The 10,646-nt window shown below is 42.1% G+C and overlaps 1 protein-coding gene across 3 annotated transcripts in view; it reads right to left on the reverse strand.

Moving 5' to 3' along the window:
- Positions 1-2,985: 2,985 nt before the first annotated feature.
- Positions 2,986-10,646, reverse strand: part of ror2 (receptor tyrosine kinase-like orphan receptor 2) — a 192,993-nt gene continuing 185,332 nt past the window's right edge. For all 3 annotated transcript variants that reach the window (XM_034192308.1, XM_034192306.1, XM_034192307.1), the window contains 4 exons: positions 10,329-10,643; positions 7,935-8,189; positions 4,976-5,181; positions 2,986-4,828 (listed from right to left, as the gene is read on the reverse strand). In XM_034192308.1, coding sequence (XP_034048199.1) covers positions 3,374-4,828; positions 4,976-5,181; positions 7,935-8,189; positions 10,329-10,643 — 2,231 coding nt within the window. In that variant the 3' untranslated portion in view covers positions 2,986-3,373. The remainder of the gene's footprint in view (positions 4,829-4,975; positions 5,182-7,934; positions 8,190-10,328; positions 10,644-10,646) is intronic.

Genomic DNA, 10,646 nt, shown 5'->3' on the forward strand with positions numbered 1-10,646 from the left:
TAGTAGAGGTTATACTTAACTTCTTAATTCTGTCCTTCAGGAAATTGCTTTAATTAAAGATCACATCCTAACTACCTGCTTTTAGAAAGCACAACACTGGTTCGAGTAACAAATAAACATGTACACATTTCTTTATTAAGTTTTGGCATTAATTATGTAATAAAAATAGAAATCAAGCGCATAAATACAGCCGGTAGTTGGGCAGTGACCTAATTTTTACTTCTGTAAACCACCAAAATGGAGTGACTATGTAAGGAGGAAATGAGTGAGGGAAGCCACCAAAACACAACTCTGAAGTACACTGAACAAAAATATAAATGGAACACTTTTGTTTTTCCTCTCATTTTTCATGAGCTGAACTCAAAGATCTAAAACATTTTCTACATACACAAAATACTTATTTCTCTCAAATATTGTTCGCTAAATCTGTTAGTGAGCACATCTCTGCCGAGATAATCCATCCCACCTTACAGTCATGGCACAACAACATGCTGATTAGACAGCATGATTATTGCACAGGTGTGCCTTAGGCTGGCCACAATAAAAGGCCACTCTGAAATGTGCAGTTTTGATTTACTGAGGGGTGGAGGTGGTCTGGGGATCAGAAAACCAGTCAGTATCTGGTGTTGACCATTTGCTTCACGCAGTGCAACACATCTCCTTCGCACAGAGTTGACCAGCAGCCAGACACCATCGAATGTGAGCATTTACCCACTCAAGTCAGTTATGACGATGAAGTCCAGTCAGGTCGAGACCTCGATCATCACGGCAAGCATGCAGATGAGCTTCCCTGAAAACGGTTTCTGACAGTTTGTGCAGACATTCCTTGGAGGTCAACATGCTGGATGTAGAGGTCCTGGGCTGTTGTGGTTACATGTGGTCTGCGGTTGTGAAGCCCGTTGGATGTACTGCCAAATTCTCTGAAACACCTTTAGAGACGGCTTATGGTAGAGAAATGAACATTCAATATTTTCATTAAACCCCTTGAATTAAATCGGCAAGTCTACACTACAACCACATTGTTTCATTTTAAATCCACTGTGATTATGTACAGAGGCAAAATTACAAAACAAATGTGGTGAAGTGACATAATTTGTTTCTGCTCCCAAGAAGAAATGAATCATTTTATTCATATGACTTTATTAGATAACCCTTAGATGATGTACACAAAATATATGAACAGCATGATATAAATGCTTCATCAAAGACAAAAAATCTTCAAGAAAAACTCTAAACAATTTTGAAAAGTCAAACCAAAGGATATAAATTACAAATCTGTAAAAATGGGTTACCAAAATTGTTATTAAAGTCTCAAAATAATGGGACATACTATGCATCACATGGAACACAACAGTCATCGATCTGACCTGAAAAACAAAAACATTTTAATGAGTATAATATTATAATTTCTTTGAAAATAACATTAAAAATGTGTCTTTCAAATCTCTGCATTCCTACATTTCTATTTGTAATACATTCTGTGGCGACTGTTGCAATACCGCCATTCACAAACCACAATATACAGTAATAACCTTAAAAACAAAACAAACAAACCAACAAAATAGTTATCAGGTGTGCTGAAAGGACACGGCAGAGGTCTGGGTTTAATTTGCGGTAACACAACTGACCATGATTGGCGTGAAGGCTAATCTCCTTCGTGTTACACTAGTGACGCCTATTGGTGGTTCAGGGCTCCTGAACAGAAACTGTGAGATTTGAATATCCTTTCTTACAAAAGAAAAGATTTTTGCTCTTGATTTTCACTTTTGTGTTGCACAGCAACAGTAAAAACACCTTTGAATGGCAATATAAAAATGTCTATGGAGGAACATACAGTGCATCCAGTAAGTATTCACAGCACTTCACTTTTTCCACATTTTGTTATGTTACAGCCTTATTCCAAAATGGATGGATTTATTTTTTCCCCCTCAAAATTCTAAACACAATACCCCATAATAACAATGTGATAAAAAGTTTTTTGAGATTTTTCACAGCCTTTGCTAAGAAACTCCAAATTGGGCTCAGGTGCATCCTATTTTCACTGATCATCCTTGAGATGTTACTACAGCTTAATTGGAGTCCACCTGGGGTGAATGCAGTTGATCGGACATGATTTGGAAAGACACACACCTGTCTACATGTAAGGTCCCATAGTTGACAGTGCATGCCAGAGCACAAACCAAGCATGAAGTCAAAGGAATTGTCTGTAGACCTCTGAGACAGGATTGTCTTGAGGCACAAATCTGGGGAAGGGTACAGAAACATTTCTACTGCTTTGAAGGTCCAAATGAGCACAGTGGCCTCCATTATCTGTAAATGGAAGAAGTTCAGATCTACCAGGACTCTTCCTAGAGCTGGCCGCCTGTCTAAACTGAGCGATCTGGGAGAAGGGCCTTAGTCAGGGAGGTGACCAAGAACCCAATGGTCGCTCTGTCAGAGCTCCAGCATTCCTCTGTGGAGAGAAGAACCTTCCAGAAGGACAACCATCTCTGCAGCAATTAACCAATCCCTACAGTGAAGCATGGTGGTGGCAACATCATGATATAGGGATGTTTTTCAGCAGCAGGGACTGGAAGACTAGTCAGGATTGAGGGAAAGATGAATGCAGCAGTGTACACCTCCTGGATGAAAACCTGCTCCAGAGCACTCTTGACCTCAGACTGGGATGACGGTTCATCTTTCAGCAGGACAATGACCCTAAGCACACAGCCAAGATATCAAAGGAGTGGCTTCAGGACAACTCTGTCAATGTCCATGAGTGGCCCAGCCAGAGCCCAGACCTAAATCTGACTGAACATCTCTGGAGAGATCTGAAAATGGCTGTGCACTGATGCTCTCCATCCAACCTGATGGAGCTTGAGAGGTGCTGCACCAAGCTTGTGGTATCATTTTGAAGAAAACATGAGCTTGTAATTGCTGCCAAAGGTGCATCAACAAAGTACTGAGCAAAGGGTGTGAATACTTACGTACATGTGTTTACCTTCCTTTTTAATTCATTTGCAAAAAGTTCAAAAAACTCTTATCATGTTGTCATTATGGGGTGTTGTGAGTAGAATTTTGAAAAAAAAAAAAAAGAAAATAATTTAATCCATTTTGGAATTAGGCTGTAACATAACAAAATGTGGAAAAAGTGAAGCGCTGTGAATACTTTCTGGATGCACTGTAGGCTTAATTTTAAGGTTTCACACAGGTGTTTTGACCTGAGACACATTTGCTATCTAAATGCATCGTCAGTATTACTAAAGAAACTCATAAAAACATTCAGTCACTGTTGAGCAAAACTGCTCTCTTCACTTCATTTTTTTGGGGGGGGGGTAAGCACAGCTCACAGAATATTTCCGCTCAACTGTGATTGTCTTAAAGATAAACCTGCTTAAGTGTCAGATACATGCATCACCAGTTCATCGGTCTGAGGGAGATCACTGTCACCCAGTAATTCTGTTTCAAGCACTGACAAGTCCTCGTTTTGGTCACCCACTTCCTGGGACACCCTGTCCACCAACTCTTCCTCGTTGGTCTTGGAATCCTCATTTAGCAAAGCAACTCGCTCTGTACCAGACGTGTTGGAAGGCGCGGTGGTTACGTAGCCTGTAGAAGTGGAGCCACTGCCACTATGGTGAGAACCAGGTTTGGCCACAACCTGAGGGGGGTGCTGTATTTGCTGGTGGGGCATGGGCATGGGGATCTGCATGGGGTAAAAGTTCTGCAGGTAAGGGTAAGCTGGCATGGGGTGGTATCCATTGACCGGGATGTAGAGCTGTGGTGGCACCATTGGTCGATGTATCTGACCCTTCATGGGCATGAACTGGGCCTGATGGAATGGCGAGCTCTTCTTTGGGCTGGTGTAGCGTGAGGCATTGGTGGTGCTCATGCTGATGTTGCTAACAGGACTAGTGCTCAGGCTGGTTTGGGTGGTGTTGCTGGCACCAGATGTCTGAGCAGAGCTGTTGTAGTTGGACAGGGTCTCCCACGAGCGCAGGCGTGTGTGGATGTCCTTGAAACGTGGCCTTCGTGCTGGGATTTCACTCCAACACTCCAGCATTAAGGTGTAAATCCAAGCGGGGCAGTCATCCGGACAAGGCAGTAGCTGGTGACTGCGCACCATCTCAATCACATCCTGGTTGGAGTAGCCGCAGTATGGCTGCAGACCGTAACTGAAGGTCTCCCACAACAACACACCATAAGACCAGATATCAGAGTCTGTGGAGAACTTGCCATACATGATAGCTTCTGGGGACATCCAACGAATGGGAAAAGGGTTTGTGCCCATGAGATTGTAGTAGTCAGCCGAGTAGACGTCTCTGAACAAGCCCAGGTCCAGGATCTTGATGCTGAGTTTGTCATAGACCAGGATGTTTCTGGCAGCGACGTCTTTATGAACTACTTGGTGATTGGAAAGATACTCCATACCTGCAGCAATCTGGGTGATAACGTGCAGGAAATCCGCTTGCTCCAGTGTCGATTTGACTGTCTTGTCATCATCAGAGCTGCCAACATCTGAGTTGGGGGAGCGCATCACCAGAAACTCGTGCAAGTCACCAAGGCTGGAATAGGTGAATATCATGCTCATGGGCTGCTCTTTGGTGACGACGCCCAGTAAACAAACAATATTTTGGTGCTGAAGGTGAAACCGCATCATGGCTTCACGCCGAAATTCCTCACAGAGCAAGGAGTCGACTTTGTCTTTTAATGTTTTGATGGCCACCACCTGGCTCTGCTCACCAGGTGCAGTACCATACAGGTGGCCCTTGTAAACCTTTCCAAAACGATCCTCGCCAAGCTCCTCCATAAACCGCACTGCTGACATGTTGATCTCCCGCACCTTCGCCTGCAGCCACAAACCAATAAATGTGTCATCAAAGGATACAGCCAACAACATCACCTCAGGTGACTTAAAGTGATGTTGGGTTTGTACCGCGTGGAGCTCATTTTCTCCAACAGTAAACGTGTGTGTAAATAACATGAGGCACTGTACCTGCTGCTTCTGTTGGCTGAGTAAAGAAAGCTCCACATCCTGGTTTGGGGACCCTGTGATCTGGCAGTGAGGCGGCGTGTCAGTTGATGTCTTTTGCTTATTACGACACATGCAAACCAGAAAGAAGAGGCAGGCGATGACCAGTGGGATGGCAAGGGCAGGGATTAAAATTAACAGGATCTCCTTTTTGGGGTTGTCTGGAGGCTCTGGAGACAAAATGATAAGACTGTTGAGGAAAAGTAAATGCATGAAAATTTGGTAAGGCATATCTTCTATTATACTTTCCAAATCCAAGGTGGAACTCTACTAGTGCAAACTAAGGTACTCATATATATATATATATATATATATATATATATATATATATATATATATATATATATATATATATATATATATATATAACAGAAAGAAGAAGAAGAGACAGAGCCACCTAGGTGCCAAGTCTTGAGAACCAGGGATGGAAGGTTTAAAAGCTTTTTTATCCCATGGGAACGCTCCCTACTCACACAAGCAGCTCAAGAATATAGACAGCACATACATAAGTGACATTTACAAAATAGGGCAGTAAACAACATATACAAGAAATATCATAACTACATAATATTATAGGAGTTAATACCTGAAACCTAAATGTTCCTACAAAAAAAAGATTGAAATATACATCTACCTAGTCTGTAGACATGTTGTAAAACAAAGTTATGGCTAGTAGGCTAAGATATAAATCTGGTTATGTTACTATAGAAACAAAAACTATGATATAATATGTATTAGGTTCCTATCTAACTTCATCCTGCTCACTAAGTTATGGATAGTTACTATAGAAAGACAAATTCTGTACTCTACATGCTTTCTAATAGAAACCCCAGACTTAGATACTATCTATTGATATATCTTAAAGAACCGTTTAAAATGAAGAACCATTAAAAAGTTACATCATGTAAAAGAGTATAAATCCCGAAGGTTGGCTAACTATAGCCAGAAGAGCTACCGTAATTTAGCCTATAACTAGCCTAGCACACCTTGCTAACCAAAAAAGCTAAATAAAGCCAATAATAGCTAGAGTATAAAGCACAATAGTGTCGCTACACCGTACAATAACGATCATAACAACCAATACCTATTACAACAAACGTAAACAAGTGTCTATTAACGTTAACTTAACACAGAACCAGCTATGTTGTTAGCTATAACAGACGGTGCTGCAGCCGACTTGATAAGCTAACATTAGCAGCTAAGTTAACTAAGCAGATAAGCATGTAAGTGTCACATCATTTTGCATTTATCTGGCTTGACTGACAGGTTGTCATTCCAACCAATGTGGGTGTTGTCACAAATGAATTTGTCCTCAGCTCGTAGCAGTTCATTGGTAAAATCAGAGGGTCTCTAGTCTAGCACCTTAAAGGACATGGTGCACCAAAATCATAACAATTAAGGTTTAGGCTGTTAGTGTCCATCCGATTATCCACTGGGATTACTTTGTGGACTTCGGTGACCGGTATCAAAGTATACGGCATTCACAGCCTACAGCTACAGAGACATCTGAAAACAAAGTACTCGTGAGTACTCATGTGTTTAGGTGACTTAGGTACTAGAAGCATCCCAGCATGCGCTTCAATGGAATGCAGCTGCTAAGATTAAGAACTGAGGCACAGATTAATTCCAAAGTTGACATAAGTGTGATGGCGTGTTATGATGACTTGTTTTTAAGTAAAAACTGTTCATTTTGATGCAGTCATGGTAAAAGCAGCAGTTCTGAGAAGGTTTAGGGCACATGTGGCCATGAGTCATAAACGCAGTCTGTCGATAACAATCTATGCTTGAACATCAGCTTTGTGCACGATTATTTATGAGTGTTGTTATTAATAAAATCTAAAAAAAAAACATCTGCTGCTCGGGAAAAACGTCGTGGAGACATTCATGTTAACAGTGGCAGGAGCTGCTGCACATCTCATCAGCTGCACAGTGCACACACACACACACACACACACACACACACACACACACACACACACACACACACACACACACACACACACACACACACACACACACGCACACATTCCAACACTCATTTCACACTGCCATAAAATACAAAAGGGGTAAAATCCTGAACATGCCAGACTCACCCAGTATTAGACTTATTTCCAAATGTAAACTCCACACAATCAAAGGCCCCACATGCATGTAAGCACGCATACACAATCGCTGGCTACAGCTCCGCCTTTAGTTCTCTCACGATTGTGGCACATAAAGTCCATTAACTTGTGGAAATAATGTATTCTGACTTTTTCCAATGTAACAAATCCATCTCCGTGTCAGGCAGTCTGTTAAAAACAGCATCATGGAGCTGTCCCCACGTCCGTTAAAAGTTTCGGGGTGAAGTGTGTCATGTCCTGGCTGTTAATCCGAGCCATCACTTTTGAACGAAAGCTCAGAAGTTTCTTTTTCGGATGAAGCAATTTTATTTCCCCTGTTTTTCAGTCATTGGGATGTTTCTGCTCATTCTAAAATGTGCATCACATGCCGAAAAAGCCAAGAATTGCCGATTGAGACGTTTTCCGGAAATGCACCTGCTAACGCTCAAAGTGAGAGGAATAAAAGACATCAGCAACCACTAATTATTAGCACATGCGGGCCATTAAAAAACGTGCAACATACCCTTTAAAACGCCTCATAGTACACTTATTTTTAGCCTGATGCGAAATGTTAGATACAGCTCTAATGAGTATTGGACCAAGAATTAGCCAACTTATTTGTACTGCTACAAAAACTCTTTGCCGCTTACAGTTGATGCCTACATTTGTGTTGTAACCTCCGCTGACTAATCCTGAGGTTAAAAAAAGAGACGGATTCGTCTGGATTTCATTCTTTCGAATCAACCCGCTGACATGTTGTGGAACAGTGAAGTGAAGCTAAAGCTGTCGTCAGATGTCATTGACGCCATTGCTTTACTTACTGCAGGGCTGGATGTCACACAGGCTGACCCTGACCTGCGGGTCCATGGTGAAGCACCACGGCGCCTCCATCTGGCCACCTGGATTACGGCAGAAGTTGTGGTTTCCCCATATCTCTGGGTGTTCCTGAGAAAGGTGGTGACTGTGAGGGTACTGAGCACTCCACGGCTGACAGTGATGTCCAGATCTAGTGACGCTAACCGTGCCGCGGTAGTCAGCCCCACTTCCATTGTAGCAGGTTTGCTCCGATGGTGAATCTGTAAAGAGAATTTAGTTACTCTGGATCATGTAGGCACCATGATTTATATTTGTTTGGACTAACAAAATGTTATCACATATAGAATTGTATTTTTTTTCTGGTTAAGTGAGATAGAGTGATTAAATTAGTGATTATGTGAAGGGTAATATGATAACACTAGTCAAAAACATTCACTGGATGGTTGTAACTATGACTGGTATCCTGGTAGGGCAAAAAAATCTTACAGACCTTATCGAGAAGATGAGCTGGGTGAAGTGAGACAACGCAGATTAAGTGTCTTGTCTAAGGACACTGACAGATAGTGAGACTGGGACTTGAATCCAAGGCCCGGTTTCATAAAGCAGTATAATCATTTAGTCTATTAAATTTACTTAGTCGACTACAGTTAGTCACCCAACATTATCTGTCTATTCACCATTTCACGACGGCTAAACTTGTAGATTAGCCATCTTACGTTAGTCGACAAGTTTCACAGGCATAGCGACCTCGTGAGTGCCGTTGCCAAGAAATGCCTCCAATGCGCAAGAGTTTTGTTTACTTCTGGGTTGGTCATTGTCATGAACTGTTCAACCTTTGTTTCGTTAACTGGCTTTATTAACATTTACAGAGACATACCAACTGCAGAATGACGTGATTATTCTTAGCCTAGCAGTTCTTCTTCTACACTTCCATCAAGCATTTTTGTACTCACAATGCTGCTCAGCGTAACAGCGACACCTGGTGGCTAATGTGAGAACTGTCACAAACACATCATGACAGTCGTCTGCTACGACCATGGCCAAAATCAAAGGAAGGTCTCCTTTTGGAGGAATATGAGTGACGTAGGGGTGCTTGAATGTTCCATCAAGTGGTGCTACATGATAGCTGCTATTTTTGAGGTAAGACACTGAAGTTTTGTCGACTAAAATAAGATTAGCCACCTCTGTACCAGGCTAAAAACTTCAGTTGGATAATGAAAAACTTTAGCTGATAAATGCTTTGTGTAATGACGATTAAATGAGTTTGGTTGACGAAACAAGATTATACTACTTCATGAAACGGGGCCCAGGTCGTGTTTGGCCTAAATTGTTATTCACTGATTTTAGTCTTTACTTTAACCCGGTATTAGTAAAGTGTAGCTAATAAAGTGGCTGATGAGTGGTACAATGGAGTTGTCAATGCTGGTAGAGTTATATCTAGTGCGATACTCTATACAGCCAATCAAAATGTCTGCCTTGCTGTACTCCAGAAAAATGTGCTGATAGTTCTTGCAGAGCATTATCTTGGTTCATTTAATTTTAATAGGTAGATCTGTGGGGTCCTTCAGGGACCCATTCTCAGACCTTCCCTTTTTAATCTACACATGCAGCCACCTCAGATAATGATCAGGAGTACAGGGAATGTGGTGTTAATATTCATATTAATGTTTATACAAAACACATAGTCATTTTAGGGTCCTCGTGTAAACCAGATTAATTCAACCTCTGTAGCAATTCCAGTTCTTCAGAACTCGTTCCACTTTATCTTACACTCAATAATTTGTGGTCAGAGATACTTCCTGTTCATATCCTGAGGTACTATGCTGTCAATGAAGTTTGTCTGTCTTTGCCAACTTCAAAAGAATAAGAAACTATTCCTGTTTAGGCTCTGAGGCCCATCGGGTCAGTGGTTATGCCTAGACACTGGCGCAAGAAGTGAATGACTGTCTATGACCCTCCCCTGGATACCAGTCCATCACCGGTTACTTCTCCAGCTAAGGCTAGTACCCACTTACAGCTGGGAAGACTGGGACAATGGAGATGAAGTATCTTCTTCAAGAACACAAATAGGCCGTGTAGTGTGAAGCATACACCTGGAATCAAACTCCAGATCTACAGTGTATAGTGGTCATCCATCTCTTGTCCCACAATGCACCATGCTCTGCTTTTTCAGTTTTAAGATTTTGTTTTAACAACAAATGGAACAATTTCTGCTTGGTAACAGCCACATTTACAAGCCTACTACAAACTTCACAATGAGTATTGAGGTTTATTTGAAATGGCAACACAGTCCAATCTTCATGCACCCATGAGATCCAACATCTATTCCCAATGATACAGCAAACAATTAATGAATACACTCCTGTCTATCAGATTCCAGCATTTTAACATCTACCTACATGGACCCAGCTTTTCTGCTGGAACTCCAATCCTCATACAGGAAGCAGCATCACTTGAGCCTGGCCGAGGCAGCAGGTGGCAGCTGGGAAGCTCCAGCTGCATGAGGATCATGGGATTGGCTCGGGCGATGGTGTACTCAGTTAGGCACAAGTCATTCTCCAGGGCCTCGCACTCGTCTCGACAGAGCTGACGCCGTCGAGGACCTCGAAAACCCTCGTCACACAGTGGGAAGACATAGTGGCAGAAGGATGGTATAGCAAATCTGGAGCACTGGTCCGACAAGTGGGTGGAGGTGCCGATCATAGTAAAGGCAGCTT

The sequence above is a fragment of the Thalassophryne amazonica genome, chromosome 17 (genome assembly GCF_902500255.1).
Source record: "Thalassophryne amazonica chromosome 17, fThaAma1.1, whole genome shotgun sequence".
Lineage (NCBI taxonomy): Eukaryota > Metazoa > Chordata > Actinopteri > Batrachoidiformes > Batrachoididae > Thalassophryne > Thalassophryne amazonica.